At 37.7% G+C, this 19,013-nt stretch overlaps 1 protein-coding gene across 7 annotated transcripts in view; it reads left to right on the plus strand.

Moving 5' to 3' along the window:
- LOC134537035 (serine/threonine-protein kinase tousled-like 2) overlaps positions 1–19,013 on the plus strand; it is a 148,126-nt gene that overhangs the window by 19,509 nt on the left and 109,604 nt on the right. For 2 of the 7 annotated variants that reach the window (XM_063377235.1, XM_063377239.1), the window contains exon 2: positions 15,381–15,457. The exons of the other annotated variants lie outside the window; for them this stretch is intronic. In XM_063377235.1, the coding sequence (XP_063233305.1) occupies positions 15,394–15,457 (64 nt within the window). In that variant the 5' untranslated portion in view covers positions 15,381–15,393. The remainder of the gene's footprint in view (positions 1–15,380; positions 15,458–19,013) is intronic. 7 annotated transcript variants of the gene reach the window in all.

Consider the following 19,013-nt stretch of genomic DNA (forward strand, 5'->3'; position numbering starts at 1 on the left):
GCTTACGAAAAGCGTTTTTAAGAGTTCGCTGAGGGCCTGAAAAGTACTTTTGATCTCGGATATTAAGTTTTTAAACTGTTAATTTTATAAGAGTTAGAAATGGCTAAAAGGCGTGTTTTCAGAGTAATTGTTTAGGTGTAAAACAACCGGTGCAGATTCTTGAAAGCACTTAAGGGACTTGCATTAACACCTTTATCTTCATTTATTTGCCGTGTAATGTCACGGTCGCCGCTCATATGCACTGGGAGAAGACTGCGCGCCGGTCCAGAGGAGACACCGCGTTCGAAGCACCAGCACACACACACCCCTGACGAGGCGGGGGGCCTTGAAGGTTGATGAGGCTGTGTGTTTGATATCGGGACGGAGGCGTGTGTCTCGAGACAAGTGATCGGTGGCAAGCGGCGCGGGGCTCGTCTGGCGGACAGGCGCCGGCCCAAGAATAGCCCCCCCCCCCCAACCCTCCGCTCCACAACCCCTGGATGTGGTCACGGACTGTCAGCAGTCTTGGGGGCAGGCAGGTCGATACCCAAGTGTGGCCGCCATGACGCGCATCGCCCGGGCTCCGGCGGGCACATCTGGTTCTCCGGAGTCGAGGGCGCGAACCCGGGTTCTGCAAGTCACAAGGCAGGAAGGAGCTCTGCCCCTGTCACACACTGACATGATGTTGGTTATTCCACGATTTTATTGTAGTTTGGTTTGTCATGAACGCGTGCTATAACTTCTGGCAGTATGAGGTAGTAATCATGTACCTATGTAAATGTATTTTTTAAAAGTCTCGTCTGCGTATCTCAGTTTTTTAAAAAAAAACTGTATTTTTCAGAACATCGGAAAATGACACTAAACACCCGTGTGTTTCAATTAATAATTTCTAGGACTCGAAACTCCCCGGTACTCGAAAGCACCCGAGGGACTTTACGGATTTATCATGGTTGCCCCATGCACCGACGAGAAGACTGCGTGCGTTCCGTCCCAGTTCGGAGCCATGCTGTTAGAGGCGGTATCGAGTATCTAATAAAATCTAATGGGCTAACGGAAACTATTATACTCCAATAACGCGATTTGTATGCTGTTAATTTTTTTTATGAAAATGTATTATTTTACTGTTTTTTTTTTTTTTTTTTGCTGCTTCGCTGGTTTTTGAAGTGAAACTTCTTTTGGCGCGATGAGAGTAAAATTTAAAGGCCGAACTTTAATTCAGCGTTTTTTTTTTTTCGTGAAACGTTTCTGACGCCAAAATGACATAGAACAGGTACTTGGCCAAAGAGATATAAAGAGAGCACTATGCTACATACGTTGCGGGGCTGGTTTTGGCACTCCTCTTTGTGCGATGATTCGTCCCGCGGACAAAAAAAAATGACCCGAGAGATATATATGAACGCAAGAATGAGAGAGAGTGTGTGTGTGTGCGTGTGTGTATGCATGCGTGCGCTGGTTTCAGATAATAGGTATAGGTATCCTATACAGTAAGCTGTGAATGCCTTGAATTTTATATTTGCTACCAGCGCGCTCGCGTTCCTCTTTGTTCAACCAGCAGCGTAGAGAGTGCTGTTGAGACAGTCCCTGCATTTCCCGCATAGATAGCGCTGTCTGCTATGAATTTCATATTTAGTTCAGAGACTTGGCGTGTTTCAAATGGCAGAATTGTTTGAAGAAACAGTAACACGCACAGAACTAATATGTTGGCTATAATGTTTTCATTTTTATCCTTTGAATACTCTTTTTTTAAAAAATGATATAAAACTTCGGTTTTGATGATGAGTTTACTACGCCAAAATTCATTAAAGTATATTTTTGACGTGACAATGTCTAATAAATCGAAGAACGCCGGCTGCACGCACGAAAAAGTGTCCCGTTACGCTGTGTCTCGTTACGCTCATTGTACGTTTGCGCCGCATCTCTCTCTCTTCCACTCGACTGTTTATAAAGGGAAGTGAAAAGTTAATGTGGTTTTCATTGCTTATTACAACAACAATTTCGGCAATACAAATTAATTATTCTTGCATTTTAAAAATCTGATTACTAGTATTTATTCTTTTATTATTAAAATAAAAATTATTCAATTTTATTCATAAAGTATGCAATCATTTCATAAATGTTTTGTTATGACGTTGTCACGTTAAACTATCGTCCGTAAACCGACTTTACAGACAACCAATTTTTTTACTCATTTGTGTCTTACCAAAAAAAAAGTATGTTATTTTACCGAGTGTACGAGGCAGTCGGGTGAGAAGGAAATTGGGTGCAGGAAGATCAGGAGCGGCTCCATGCCGTCTCCTCGAGGGGGGGGGGGGGGGTTGTTATAAAATGCATTTGCAAAAAAAAAACTTAAAAAAATTCCGATATTGGCTTCGGAATAATCACAAAGTACTGAACGTTATTTCTGCATCCATACAACTTTTTATGGAATACACGTTCAACAAATGTATTTGTATTTAAGTGACCATGAATATATCTTCGGGAGAGACTTTTGCTCTTAAACCCCCCCCTAAATTTTTTTTGCACATAGTTATGGAGCCGCACTGGGAGGACAGCCTCCTATTGCCTTCCCTCGGCGTACAGATGCCGCTTCTCCGTCTAGCAGCGCGCCCCATCGCAAGAATTTGGCGTAACTAGAACGCCATTGTTCTCGCAGCTTCGAATGTTAATTCATTTCAAAACTACTCAAGATATCCGAGTGGGGCCTATTTACGAATAGCATTTAAGAGTTCGCTGAGGACCGAAAAGTACTTTTAATTTCTGATTAAGTTTTTTAACTGTATTTTTAGACGCGTTAAAATGCCTAAAACGCGTGTTTCCAGAGTAATTTTTAGGCATAAAACAATCAGTACAGATTCTTGAAAGTACTTAAGGGGCTTGCATAACACCTTTATCTTCATTTCTCCGCCATATAATGTTACGGTCACCGCTCAAATTTCACAGTTATCCTGTGACGACGAGACGAATGCGCGCCAGTTCAGAGACTTGCGCTTAGAGGCTATACCGCGCTGGAAGCACCAGCGAGCGTCGCGCTTATCATCCCGCCTCACTAACACACACACACCCCTGACGAGGCGGGCCCCTTAAGTCGGCGCTCTGTAGTCAAGAAGGGCACGAGACCTCTTGGCACGTGTCGAACCCAGGAGAGTGTGAATAGCGGGACCCGAGCCCCTGAGATGCATTGTGATGCGAAGAGGGTTGAGCAGCGATTTCCGTTGGCGAGCGATAGCTGGCGACGAGAGCTGGGGCTCTCCCGAGTTGTAGAACAGCGGTGGGGGGGCCTACCACGGCCCTCGTTCATTTACAATTTCGAGCGGCCGGCTAACGAGATGCGTCGAGGTCAATACGCGCGCCGTTACAACTGCTGTTCCCCGCCGCAGCCGCCGCCAGACGCTCGCGTGTCGAAACTGATGCAGGAGCTTGTAACGGTTTCCCGCGGCTAACGGTCGGCGCCTTTGCGCGCGCCCGCCCGCCCAGTCGATACTGTCGCGTAACTGGGTTGGCCGGGCGGGCGACTCCCGTCACCCTGGCGGACCAATTACCTACCGCGGCGCTCCGGGAAACGATAAGTCCGAACACCTCGCGTTTAGCGATTGCTCCGGCTAACAGAAACGGGGCGTGGCTGTGTCATGGACACGGCCGTGTGTTGTACTTGAATACGTCTACGTAACAGGTAATATTTTCTATACAAAAAAAAAATAAAAAATAAACTATTTTTTTTATTTTAACACTATAAATTCACTAATGTGTTATATATGCAATCGATAGATTTTGACGAGAGCTGACGATCGAAACTCAAAACGGAACGTCGTTAGCTTCTCCGAGTCAAAAGTTCTACTAAATGGAATTCTCGGAAACACAGCAAAAATGGCGGCGCTTCCCCCTCCTCCACCGCGCGCGATGCGTCATAGAGTCCTCACTTTGGCGTAACGAATTTCTTTGATCCTTTAGCTATCCAGTGGTGTAATTAAATTTTGGATTCAGATGATAGATATATGTAGCTGCAACACGAAACGGTATCCCCCGATTTTGTCATCGTTCGTTTTTTTTTTTAATTGCCTCCCACTATGGAAGCAATTTTAAAGACGTATTCACGTCAAAAGTCCAAGGCAAGTATTCCAAGACACAAATAGAAGGGTTATGATCACCTGTTCCCTAACGTTATCCGTAATGCAATTTACCGCTCCCAAACATTTGAATAAGGACACGGTCATTCCCTTAATTTTAAGGAACGGATTTTTGTGTCCTCTCCGTAACCTATCTGTTGCCCAAACTTCTGCGCATCCGCAGAGCTCACTTTGCCAAATGATAATCTATGATAGCAGAACTATCCTGGAATACATTTTGTACACTTTAATGGTCATAACAATAAATAATTGTAACTTATAAAAGGTCATTGAAAAAAAAATCTGAATAACAGCCTTGAATACTAATAGTTTCTTCCGCATTTTAGTCCTGTCTCCGTAGCAGAGTGGTAAAGTGCAATCAAGGTACACAGAAGTAAGAGTATGGTTAGTAGAAGAATCATCACAGAGATGATTTTTTTATTCATTTTTGTAAAATATGTTGTTGCATCATGAACACTACAATTTGTGTAAAATATATTAAATATTTTTTGAGTAATTACTATAGTAACTTGTACTACATCTCGGTCCATTGGCATGATAATTTCACATAATGTAGGTCTATGGCCGTTAGTTTTTACTTAATATAAGAATAAAACATATCAACAGTATAAATGATATGAGGATATTTAAATAATTAAATTAATGTCTATGCTGTGAAATATTTTTCAGTTACACAAACGGCATTACCAAATGTTGATTAGCATTAAAAAAAATGATTATTGATCAGGTGTAAACCAGACCCGCTGATTTTTTTTTGTCTTCCGTTACTTTCATGTGAACGTAAATAAAGAAACGTTGTGTAGACACGCGCCAAGTAGCGTGCGCGTTGCTCGATGCGCAACTGTTTCTAGCCTCTCTCAGGGCGTCGTTTATTGGGACGGTTGCCGATTTTGTTTCCTCAATGGGATTCGGTTTGGACACGTTCTGGAATACGGCCTGCGAGTTAGGTTAGGGCTGTGTCCCAACAAGGCAGTGACTACTTATTCTCTCTCTCCTCCCACCCCCATCGAGTGCCTCACTCTTAAACGGTGCACCGACTGTAAAAACCATTGCGGGTTGAAGCACCAGATCATATTGATCATCCACTTAAAACCATACCTAGATTTTTCCTGGCGTCTTTTATTTGGAATAAATATGTTTCACCCAAACAATTGAATGTGAATATGTAAAAACGTATAAATAGATTTTTTTTTTAAAAGAGAAGAGATATGTCGAAGAATACATTCTTACTAACGCGCTCTTTACTTCAGGGTGCAAGCTTAATGTGATAATCCATCCCCGCAGTAATTGGTAATTATGATCGTTTGAATAATACTGCTAAACGGTGTATTTTTAAACGTATTTAATTCAGTATTTCTGAAATAATCTTTGATTATAGGGAGAGTAGGTAATATCATTAAATAATTAACAGCAATAATTAACATTTTTATTTTCGCTTGTTAAAAAAAGAGGATGAATTTCTCGAATTCACATTTATAATAATATAATATTTCGTTATTATTTTAAGTGTTGGAAGTGTGTATTGTAGCGTGTGGTAAGGTAAGCTTGATTGTGACGTGGGAGTTGGCCTGTGTAGACGGGAGTCTGGCGAGGTGTGTACATAACACTGCGTGAAGCCCCTGAGAGGTAGACCTGCATTGCAGCCACGCCGTGCTGGTTGCGTGCTGTCTCCTACCACCGCGCCTGTTGTCTTGACCCCGCACTCTCTCCGACTACCCGGTGCGCAGAGCTTCAGGAAAAACAACGCGATTTCCAAAACTACTCAGGATATCCGAGTGTGGTCTGCTTACGAAAAGCATTTAAGAGTTCGCTGAGGGCCGAAAAAGTACTTTTGATTTCGGATTAAGTTTTTAAACTGTAATTTTTAGAAGAGTTAGAAATGGCTAAAACGCATGTTTTCAGAGTAATTTTTAGGCGTAAAACAACGGGTACAGATTCTTGAAATCATTCAAGGGACTTGCATTACACCTTTATCTTCGTTTCTCCGCCATATAATGTTACGGTCGCCGCTCATATGCACTGGGAGAAGACTGCGCGCCAGTCCAGAGGAGACGCCGCGCTAGAAGCACCGGCGAGCCTCACCAGCACAGTTGGAGCAGGGGGAGACCTGGCGGCAGGGTGTCCACACGGAAAAAAATATTTCGTACCAACTTAGGCGAGAAAAAAGTACTAGAATTGAAAAAAAAAAAGTACTAAATTATAATTTGTTATGGTTTTAACAATTTAGGAAGTTATAATGAAATTGCAATGCTCTTAACTGAAATATCACACACCACACGCACATGCATTCCATAGTTTTTAAAAATAATTACGCTTAATAATAAAACATATTGGAGTTACTGTAATATCAGGGCCAGATTTAGAGGTCTGGAGGCCTCGGGGCAACAGAGGAGCGGAGGCCCCCTGGCCCCAAATTATTTTCCAAAATAAAATGAACAATTTTTTTTCAGTCGAGTTTTCCAATAAATAATTTATTGTGAAATCAAGTAGATTCTCTTAGTATTAAAAAAAAAACATACATACATACATATAATCGGAGACAAGAATTATGTCAAAGGAAAAGATGTTTACTAGTGTTTACTTGTCGGAATTTGAAAGATTTTTTTTTTCCGAAGTCTGTATTGTGGGGGCCCTCCGTTTGTGGAGGCCCCGGGGCTTTCGCACCGGTTGCCCGCCCCCTAAATCCGGCCCTGTGTAATATTATTATATTAAAGGAAAAAAGTACTAGATCTAGTAGGACATTACTAACTGTGGACACCCTGTCTGGCTGTGGTATCGGCTCTCTGGTAGGCAGGCCCTCCCGTCTTGCCGCGCGTTAGTAGAGCCGAGAGAGCCTTATCAGCTGCTGACACAGCTGCGGGGGCTATCTGGTCTTCCGCCGGCGACACGGCTATTGTCGGCCCCGCCCACGGATGCCAACTTGAGGGGTTTTCCCTCCAACATGTAATTGGGGGGATTTTTTTTTTAGCGGGTACATTATTTAAGAAATTTTTTTGAAGGCGTGAAATTTAAAAGTGTATATCTTGAAAACAAAGTGGAAAAAAAAAAAAAAGAACAGCCAACACAAGTGGCGCTGGTGGCTGAATTTTTCGCACTACGACCAACAACAACTTGCTGGTCAAGAGAATTCCGTTTTTTACTTTTTTTTACCGCTCAACGTTTTTTACGTTGTCAGTTGTCAGGTGTGTCCGTTGGTTTGTTGTCTACGCGAGTTTTATTGGATTGCAAAGTAAGTAGTTTATGTTCTTTCTGTGGTGCCAAGGAATTTAAAAAAAAAAAAAAAAAACTATAATTAATTATTCGTGTTCAAATATTTTCCAGAATAAAACAAAATTATCAGAAAAAATATACGAAATGTTGGGAGACCGATACAGAACTTCAAGGTTTGTAAATTAAATTCGTACATATAAATTTGTAGATACTGAATGTTATTTTTCAAAATTATTATGCTCTGTTTGGGCAGAAAAATAAGAAAATTTAAGATTCAAGAGAATATATATATTTTTTTAAGCTTTCAAACAGGGTGTGCAATGAAAACTTTGGGGGTTTTTAATCGAAATCTAGGGGAATTTGAAGTTTGTCCTAGGGGGAACACTCTGCAGGAGTTGGCATCACTGGTCCCGCCTGCCTCGCAGCTGCACGGGCCGGGGACAATCAGAGGAAGTCTCACTTGGCATTGAATATATATAATTAATAGAAGTCGCGAGCCCAGGTTAGATTTTCTGGCCGGTTTCGCAGAATTATTGTTGTAGTAGGAAGCTCCGTCGCAGCGATCGACAGCGCACGCCCCTAGCGGTCTTAGGGCGTACTAGGTTAACCAGCCAGTCACCCTCCCATATACGGGAAGCTGGTATCAGCACCGTTCGGCGACCTTGACGATAAGTATTCCTTACCACTGCATTTTAGTGATGGGCAGAACGGATCTTTTGACCGAATCTGTTCTTTTGGATCAGTTCCGTGAGATGATTCGTTCATCTCGGTCAATTCGTTCTTTTCTGTGTATGGGATCTGGCTCTTTTATCAGGTGTCATAACTCGTTTATCCTTTAGAGTATTACGTACGTATTTTTGTATTTGAATTTGAACATTGCTTTCCGTAGCCAGTGAATCACAGTTGCGTATATGAAACAAGATTATTTATATTTTATTACTTTTTAAGTTACAAATATTAATATATAGGCTATTTACACTCTAGTGACAGTAAAGTGTTTACATGTAGACCAACACATTTAGAGAAAAAATACAAAAATTTAATACTACTGCGATTCAGTATGAAGAGAAACAAATGAAGTACATTAATTAACCCAAAAATGGTAAGTGTGAACATTTGTAGTTAATTTCCCTGTTATTTTTTAATTCATAACGTTATTTTTTTTTTTTTTTTTTTAGTTTTTTATTTCCAAATTTGTGTATGTGAATGTGAAAAAGCAATTTTAAACCACTACTTAACAGTTGACATTTTCAGGTATAGATACTTTTCATGTTACCCTATTTTATTTGATCAGTTATCGTTTGCTCTTGTGAACATGCGCACGCTGTGATTACTAATTCTTCAGACTCCTGACGTCATGAATCATTTTACGAACGAATCAGACCGGGCGCGTGGCCATCTCGTTCTCTCGTTCTCTCCGCGTTTTCGTTCTTCCGAATCTTTCAAGGTACCGGCTCTCAAAGAGCCTGTTCTTTACATCGCGAACGAATCGCAAGATTTCTTTCTCTCAAAGATTCGTTATTTTTGAACGAATCGTTCACGAACGACCCATCACTACTGCATTTGAGAGCCATGAAACTTCGGGAGAAGGCAGTCACTGGGATCACTCACTGTATGGAGGGATTGTGTACCCAGGTAACGTGGAAATTAGCTCCTAAGAACTTTGTATCAGGCCTACAGTCAGTGTTGAGTTTAAAATATTATTTAATTTAAAAGTTAAATACCTACATATTTTAACTTTATTTCGCATTGATAATTTTATAATGTCAAACATTCTGAAGGGTAAGAAATGTGCGTACACGGTTGGTCGGAATACGAGGATCAGTTCACGAGGCACATCAATGTTCCGTTTTCCAGTTAAAAATAAGGTCAAGGAAGTTGTGAATTATAACTTGCCAATTTTGTTTCACATTATTTATCAGTTAGATACTGTGTAAAAAAAAAAGTTGACGCGAGTATGCGAGATAAGTCCTAATAATTTAATATAAATTAGTAAAGAATTATTTTCTTGTATATTTAAAATATCCACGTTTTAATTACTTAAAAAAACTAATTGGATAACAACAACCACATCTTTTTAATTTAATCATTTTGACTAAAACCGAGTGAACGCTAGTTAATTTTCGATGTAAATTTTAATAAACGCAAAGTTTTAGCCAAGTATTACACACGTCGTCTGTTTCACATAAAATGCATTTGTTTGGCAAGCGTTTCAACAAAAATTTTAAGATCGATTGCAAAATGTGCTTAAGAAATAACTAAACAATTAATTATTTGTGAGTAGATAGACTGCAGCTGCATTAGTATTTTTTTGTTTATTACTTTACATTATTAAGATGTTAGTAGCTTAATAATCGCGGTAAAAAAAAAAAGGTCATGTGAAAAATTTTGCGTTTATTTACCAGAGAACATATTTTGTAAGTGGATTAGTGTAAGAAAAACATAAGTTCGAACTTTAGTTTTATACAAAAATAAAAACAAAAACGTGGTAAAAATTGGTCCACACAACCACCTCAGTACTGTTTTTTTATGTAGATAAAACTGTTTGAAATGTATTGAATTCTACCGTTATTACCTAAGTTATGAACAATTTAAATTCAAAAATATTTTATTATGTATCCAAAAAAAATTAACATGGAAGACACTTATATTGGGATTCTAAAAAGTAGGTACTCATTTAAACACGAGGTGTTATAGACTTATAGCCCAGTCAAAGTATATTATGTGCTCAAATTCAATCCGATGTTTATGATTTTGTGTTACAATTGTTCAGTGGTCTGCACGGAATGTCACATCAACAGTCATAATGAATAGGAAATGATAATGTAATTTACATATTTTGGGCAAATAGATTAATCAGTACCACTTGTGGGCTATATGACTGTGTAGTAAGAATCTACCATTTAAAACAAAGTCAGCGTTCTCCAAGTCCAAATTCTCCCTGGTCACCTAAAACATGTACAGGATTGCTTTTCTTGATTTTGCGTATCCCAGCTTTGTCAAAGAGAGCTAAATGAAATGGAGCCAACTCATACTGCAAATACATGATCAAGTCATCCTATTTTTCTTCACTTATCGTTATCCTCTGGAAAATGAACAAATGATCAATAAATGAGCTATTACAATTGAAAGTAATAGTGTAGCTAATATTTGACAGAGGGAGAGCTTGATCTTTTCGTGACAATGCTTGATTAGAATTTTTCCAACATTGCTCTGTAGTGATTGCTTGCCAATTACTATAGCATTGAAAAAGGTAACTGTGGCATCCCCTACTAGTCCAGTTACTATAGACATGATTTGTTGTGATCCAGGAAATGGTAGGTGATTATTTAGCTAAGCAGAGATCTTATATTAATCTGTGGCATCCCTACTTCTTCGAGATTGTCAGAAATCAAGTTGTTCAAAGATACAAAATGAATACCGCATAACTCTTCAATGATTAGCAGATGCAGTTGCAGTCATCCCTAAGGTCCACTCGCTCAAGAAATAATCCGTGAATCTTGTCCTCCTGTGAGGCTCCCAACAAATTTCATGTTACGCATTTAAGTCTGTTCTGTGGTCTGTCTGACCAAACTCTATCAGTTTTTTTTCTTTGAGAAGTAACCCTGATATGCAAAAATGTTGAATTCTGGGGTCATCGTGGACTCTAGCTGAAACATGTCTTGTAAAGTCAAGTGACAGCATTTGGCATACGAGAGGCACGGTTCACAAATATATAGGTCAGTTGCTATAGAAAAAGGTTTGAGATAAAGTCTAAAAAAAAAACAACTCATTTATTTAAATGAGACTATCTAAAACAATATTGGAGATATGAGAGAAGTGAAAAAAAATCATTAATAGGATTTTTAACGTTCTTTCATTTTTTATTAAAAACGTTTTCTTTTAAGGTTAATCATTTACCAGAGATTTCTTTAAAAATCAAAAACAAAATGCCTTTTTTATAATTATTTTTAGTTTCTGACTCTACCTCACTTCCTATTCATCAGGACTTTTGATTTTAATTCCCCTGGACACTACTAAATACGTGTAAAGTGTAACAAAAATAATTCTGTTTGGGCAGAAAAATATGGAAATGTAAGATTCAAGAATTTTATTTTTTATTTTTTAAAAAGCTCTCAAACAGGGCGTACAATGCATGTGCATAGTCATACGCATTATAAAATTGCGTATTCAAGGTTCTGTTTGAAATAAACAGTGAAGAGAGAATGGGGCCAGGGATGCTGGTTTTATTTTTCTTTCAAAAAAATTGCGAAGTTGGTAAATTGATTTATAAAAAAAAATGCCAGAGAAGTTTGTAATTTTGGTCATGGAAAGTATGGTAATAATTTAATTACAGGTTGTTTGTAGACACCCTGGTTCACCGTTTTATTTTCCTGTGTTGGTTTTAAACAATCTCGTCCTGTCTTACATGTTTTCTGGAGGGGTTCGTTGTCAGACAGTTTCTGTCCATTTTGTTCACTCTTTTTTTTTTTTTAATAGTGAGATGTAGAAACCGTAAGATGCCATCTTGATTTAAAAAAATTCAGGCGTAATTTTTTTTTATTTTTAACTGTGCGCTGTTGGACTTTTTTTTTTTTTTAATTTTTCACGAGCGATCGGCAAACGGGCAAACGTGGGAGAACTTCGCAACTGTTCGAGTTGTCTGTCATACCTAATATAACCGCTAGAGGCAACGTCAAGGGCTGTTCCTTCCCGTAGCTCGGGCTCACAAATGCTGTGTCCGTTCTCCTGATTCCTACTTTATGAAGCTGTTATTTAGTACGTCTATCTTAACTGCACATAAATGTCAAATACTACACTTTATTGAATTTTTTTTTACCCTTGATTAAGAATATTTTTTAATTATTCCTAGCGTGCACGAAACAAAATCCTAAAGATTTGTTGGGTTTTATTGTTTGGTATCTTTCTTTACATTATGCGAGTGCTGTGAATAGATTTTTTTTTTTTTAATACTTTACATGTCTCGTCAGTACTTATTAATTTATTTTAACCAACTTAAACATCTCAAAGAAATCAATTCAAAGCCATGTCCAAACCTTTGAAGAGTTACATCTTTAGGGGCGTTGGGAGTGAAAATTTTAGCTTTTCCGCTGCTCGCACGCATGCGCGAACGGTAGTTATCCTTCTTTAGGGGCAGAAATGTCGAAATGATGGCGGATTGGCGGGATTCATCCGAATATGTGTATTGTTTTTGTGAACATCCCAGGGCATTCGCAGAATGTAGGTATTAAACTATCCTGTAATACTTTTTGCTATCATTCATATTAATAACAGCATAAATAATGGTAACTTCAAAAATACGTTAGAATGCTGACATCCAAGTGAAGATTATTCTGTAGTTAACACCAAAAGTAAGATATAGCGCAGCATTAATCACACTATAGAGACTCAAGAAATTATTCGTTAAAATTATTTGATACCGTGTTTTCGTGATGAAATGGTTAAATCTTAAATGTTTTTTTCCAGTTAAATAAGGTTACTGTTTTCTTGTATGAAGTATTAGCAGCCTGATTTAATTCATTTAAACAAAAGAAAAAATATACCTACATATACCTAGTGTGTTTAAAAATGTTTCAGGTTAATTTTTTAGTAATGCCATATAAGTATAAATTCCAACGCGTGTATGTAAGTACACATGCCCTTTTTATTTCATTTGTATAATAACTTTGTTTACAGCTAGGGGTTAAGTTATATTTGTTAAGAATATCTGTATCTTAAAGTTGGTTTTTAAATTGGTTTGACACGAAGTTCAAGTAATTGTTGATATTTTACAGCGCAACGTTTTAAACTGTGGTCTTGAAACCAACTTCTCGGTTCGTTGAACACGAATTCAGGTAGTTCCCTGATAAAGGAGGGCAAAGTGTGCTTCTCACAGTCAGCTGCACTGTGTACACGTCAGCTGTGCTGTGTACACATCAACTGTACCGTGTGCACACGTTCGAACACACTTTATCTTCCATTCGCGTCAGTCGGAGCGGAGAAGAGTTTATGACTCTTCTTCTCTCGCTGCCCGCAACGAAGCGACCTTGGAGTTGTGCTGTCTTCATGTTCTTGGCTTAGCCTCTGTTTCGTTTCTCGTCCACATCGATATAAAATATTGGCAGTTTATTTGATCAGAAGTAGCCGCATTTAATGATGTAGTTTGTATAGTACTGTAATCCCGTCTATTTTTAGCACTATCATTAGGAACCGGAAAAATTCGTGTCTTAAATGACCGCTAGGATGGACTCCATAGTTCCACGTAAACTCGGGCAAATGTCACCCACTCATTGGCTGCTGTCTTTTGTAACGTCCCTAAGTAGAAGCCCTGTGATTCTTTACAGGTTTGGTTGAGTGTCTCTCATTGGCCCAGAGCCCTCCAGATGAGTCATGAGCCAATAGCAGAAGAAGCATTGGGATACAACTGTTCGAATTTTAGCCTATCGCGAAATTAATCCGCGATTTTTTCCCGGTCTCTAACTATCATACGCCTATTTTTAATGTAATCTATTTTTTAATAGCGACTTAAATAACCAGTTTAATATTTTTTTTGTGTGGAGAGATATTAAAGTTACCATTCGTTTTTTGTATTTGACAGTTTTGGTATTTATTTGAACGTCCTCGTTCAAAACAGTTATCTGAAAAAGTTGGGAATGGTGTTTTTTTTTTATTTGCCACATCTGACTGTCAAACGCATACCGGTAGTGATGAGAGGTAAGAAGCCATTACTTAAAAACTGCTAATTAGTGGTCGCTTGTGGTCGTTACGTCTCATTATTTACCACGGCCGCGTTTTGCCGTGAGCTAAATCTTTGTCTTCAGTCACACGTTAGTTCTACGGTACGAATATGTAGCCCAAGACTGAGAAATTAGCTTTTCAAATCACTTAAGGGCGCGGTTACACGGGAGTCTGAACTACTTCAGGTGAACATGTTCAGCTGTTGAGTGCGGTTACACACAGTCTGAACATGTTTCGTTCGAGGCCATTTCTCATTTAACTTAAACAGGTTGGCAAAGTAGTTCAGATCGACATATCTTCTACATTAGCCTCTGATTGGCTGGTTAGAATATAAACAGTCTTTTGCAGAAATTCTAGATGGAAAGTGTTTCTGGCACAAGTTCGAGTAATATTTTACCGAATGCAACAAAAAAACCAACAGATAATTATACATATTTTTTAATTTATCCTGACCTTAATTTTCTTAAAACTGAGATAGGTACTCTCGCTCAGAAAATAATAAAAAATAAGTTTAAAAATTTTACTGTGCATGTTTGAATTCCCGATTTGTAAAAAAATATTGAGCAATATGTAAACACATTTCATTTCTGCTGATAATGCTGTATAAACAAGTGAGAAAATCCCGCGTTTTCTGGATGCAATTAAAAAATAGAGATCAACAACACAGTCATTCGTTGACAGTAGACAATCGGTTTTAGAGCTAAACACACTTTTCAGCAACTACCGTGTAACCGCACACTTTCGCGTTTGTAAACGTGTTTACTTAAACATGTTCACCTGAAGTAGTTCAGGGTCCCGTGTAACCGCGCCCTTAGTCTTTAATTTTATTTCTTAAGGCTCTGTCCCACACACCAATTTTTTTTGTCATCGAAATCATTTGAGGGTTTTCCCTGTAAATATAATACGATACCTCTCTTGCATAAGTTACACATCCCTTCAACAGATATTTACCAAATACCATATTAATAACTGTAAAATGTAACGTAAGAGTTCAGAATTGTTATTAATTGTGAGCTTTTGCAGCTGTAACATAACGTTCAGTAAATATCTGTTCAGAAAATTGAGAACTCAACACCATATGTAAGAGAGCTATTAGAATAAATTTACGGAGAATTCCTTGATTAATAGTCATGGCAAGAAAATGAAATAACCTTTCCGAGTGTGGGCCCGAGCCTTAACTCCTGAGTAGTAACTTTGTATTAAAAATATTGTTTGCTGATTTATTGGGGGAAATAATGCTATGTTTATTTATTATTGTATTCAAGTTAGAAAAAAAATCTCGCTTGTAGGTTAGTATTATTTTGTGTCTCATAAAATTTATTTCTTAATGCCTAACGTGGACACTTCCAGGTGTCGTAGGGGCATGCAGTATCCGACGGGGTGTTTGGAACTCTCTCAACACTTGCGGAGAAATGGAAAAAATATTGGTAAGTTTTGGTCCCGGAGATATAAGTCTGTCCTCATCAAAAACCAATATTTATTTTTGACAATAGCCTTAAGCACAGGTTTCAGAATTAAGAATTGGGAGTAATATGGACTTTTAAGATAAGATTTGGTATTTATAAGCGTCCCAAATAGTGGTTTAGGATTTAATCTTGAAAAGAATATTGTGAAATCGTGCATATTTGAGGGCGATTTAAAATTCAATATTAAGCAGGTCGTGCGTATCAAAAAGCGTGCGTCATATTCATTATTTTTAAAGTGGGGCACTAATTGATAACAGTTATGCAATCAGAAATCAACTATTAAAACTTTCATTCCACAGCCATTTCCATTGATGAAACAAATATTGCGCAGAGTCTGGCATCATTAGTTTTTATACTGACAAAAGTATTAATAATCTTTTAAAAAACACAATTTTAAGGAATTGCAGTTAGTTCCTCATAGCGTGCGTCCAAATTGCGTGTGGGCAATGTAAAGAAAATTATATTCGTGAGGGCACAACATTAGCAGAACTTAATTCTGTGTTCCGAGAGGAGTTCGGTTACGTAAAACACTTCAAGAGGCTTGAGTTGAGTTTTAAATCGAATGTTATAAAATGTTTGCCCTTGCTTTATGACTTAATGTCATGTTTGAACTTTTATTGTTGTCACTCAAGATGGGTGGCATATAGAAGTTGAAGCTGTCTTGTAGTTCGGAATTTGTTATTGAATTAAATAGTGTCCGATAGTGAATATTATTATTTTTCATATCGCGTTTAGGGTTGTTATGGCATTTTTGATCCAGGTTTCATTTTTTTTTGTATACCCTAGGCGTCATTTATTAGAATAGCCTGTAAAAAAACAGTTGCTGTTGGTGCTCTTAACACGCCATCATTACTTGATATTTTAAATACTGCCTCCACTTCGAGTAAATTAATTTTTTTTTGTTAAGAGCTTTCAGGTTACGAGGTGGCAGCCTTGAAATTATGTTCTTGAGACTGTCTAAAAGCTCGCTTGAAATAAGGGTTGCAGCTCAATTAAAATTTATTTAAGATAACGGGTTTTATTTATCACCAATATTCGAAATTTTGCCTTGGTAAAATCGCAGGCACACAGAAACGTATTTTCTGAGATTCCTACAGAATTTATGTTGATGATAATTAAAGCTGTAGGTTATCCTTTAACATTATTGTGTTGATTTTTATTTATTTTATAAGATGAAATATTTATTGCAACCACTACCAGTTTCAGGTATTCCACAATATTTTAGGTTACGTCCTAATGAAATTGAATATGTGATTATAGCAAATGAAAATATATTTTTAATAAAATAATATTGAGTCCAATATTGCGTTTATCGGTTTCTGTATTCCGTACATCTAGGCTCGTGTGGAGGTAAGAAGTTAGTGTGTGTGCGTGCGCGCGCGTGTTGGCCGGTTCGACCCCTGTGTTCTGGGTGTGGAGCCGGAGACACTGTCCGCCATCTTGGATTCTGACGTCACGGTGGCCATAGTGGATGCCCTTGACCTTCAAATTTTGCCAAATATTTCCACAAGTTACACATAATCTCAAAATTTGCCCAAAATTCTCAAAGATTCGCCGAAATTCCCTGTTTCAAGGGGAAACCTCGCAAAAAAAATAATTTCAAAAATTGGGATTTTGAAAACCCCCAAAAAAGACTTTTGCCTTCTAAAACAAAATTCCCCATGAGCAAGCCGCCCTTAGCCGCCGAGATTATGACCTTGACAATTAGGATGTCATGGCTGCCATTTTGAATTATGACGTCACCATTTCACATTTCGTTACGGCCGCCATCTTGAAAATCCGTAATTTTTATGCTAGGAAATCGGGGAATTTTTTAAATTAATAAAAATATAATTAATTAAAATAATTTAAGGTAGATTGATTAAAGTTTTATACAATAATGTATTTTCTGCAGTTTGGTTGGTACTGTTTGAACAACACTTTATTTTATTCATATCAATTGGTAAGAGGATAAGCATGGTTGTAAAGAAAAAAAAACAAGATGTATGTTTTATTTCGTTCTTTACGCATAAAAAAAGTTTATAAAATTTGATTGTCTTTTTCTGTAAAATGTTAACTCGGAAAATATTCCGAAAAAAAAAAAATAATTTTCCAGAAAACTAACATATCTAGATATAGTTGATTGATTTCGAAGACGAGACTAATTTTAAAGATTTTCAAGAATTTACATTTCTCAAAACAACTACAGGTATGGCGTCTAACTTAACTATATCTACGTACGAATCTTCTAATTAAGCTGGTCAACCACGTAAACTTTGATAAAAAAAAAATTGTTATTTCAGAACTGCATAAATATTTGGAACGCCTGTTTAGTTTTCATCTATTGTCACGGTGTGATTTTGGCAAAACTGATAAGCGTTGCGAGGAAGCGGAAGAGATTCACCCTACGATGTATCTCGATACCTACACTTGGTGGATAAGATTCTCAAAGGAAGAAATGGTCGATGCTACGTCAAGTGGTGGTGGGGGGGGGGGGGGGGGGGCTAACCCACCTCGCTTAATTCGTGGTAGCTGATGCATAAATCGAGAAATGCTAGTAATCTGCTGATATTTCTTGTAGAAATTATGTAATAATTATTTGCTTGTAAAAGAACTTGTGGCATTTTAATTGTTGAACCTGTTACTTTTATTGTAAATTTATGTGATATTTAATCAAATTATTATTTTTTCATTGATAAAGGATCGAAACAAGTACAGGAATCTTTTCATTCCATCGTTAGATTGAGTGTTTTTTATTTGGACGAAATTTTGATTTTTTTTTGCGAATTTTTATGTAAATAATTACGAATTTTTAAGATGGTGGTCAATATGTCATCTTTGGCTTACTGGAAGATGGTAGTAGAGTAATTTAAGTTTTTTTTAGTACATCCATTATATTTATCGAAAATAATATTTTTGTTTAATTTAATTCCTCTGCCAGCCGTGGTAAGTATTGGAGAAGACGGAAACGAAAATGCCGTGTCCAGGTGATTTGGACAAAACAGATTATGACTTGACGTAAGCTTTTGGACATACGCTATTGCTAAGCACTTTTTCTGTAGAAGAAAACTAAAAAATACCCAGAAGACAAAAAACACAAATTAAGCAAAAAAATTGCTGTGTCAACAGGATATAAACACCACATAATATTCCATATGTATTTTTTTTTCATGGAATATTATGTGGTGTTTATATCCTGTTGACAAGAGCAATTTTTTTTGCTTATTTTTTTTTTTTGTCTTTTGGGTATTTTTTTAGTTTTCTTCCACAGACATGCATGTGCTTAGCAATGGCGTATGTCCAAAAAGCTTACATCAAGTCATGCACTCCCATTGCACAAATCTTTCAAAGATAGTGGAACTGATTATCGTGGTGAGCCGTCGTACACGTGGTGCGCTGTGGTAAGAATGAGAGAAGGCGGGAACGAAAATGTCGTGCCCAGGTGATTTGGGCCAAACTGATTAGTAGAGACCGGAAAAATTCACGGCTTTCATTTAACGATATGATATAATCCAAACAACTGTACCTTTAAATTGCT

The sequence above is a fragment of the Bacillus rossius genome, chromosome 11 (genome assembly GCF_032445375.1).
Source record: "Bacillus rossius redtenbacheri isolate Brsri chromosome 11, Brsri_v3, whole genome shotgun sequence".
NCBI lineage: Eukaryota > Metazoa > Arthropoda > Insecta > Phasmatodea > Bacillidae > Bacillus > Bacillus rossius.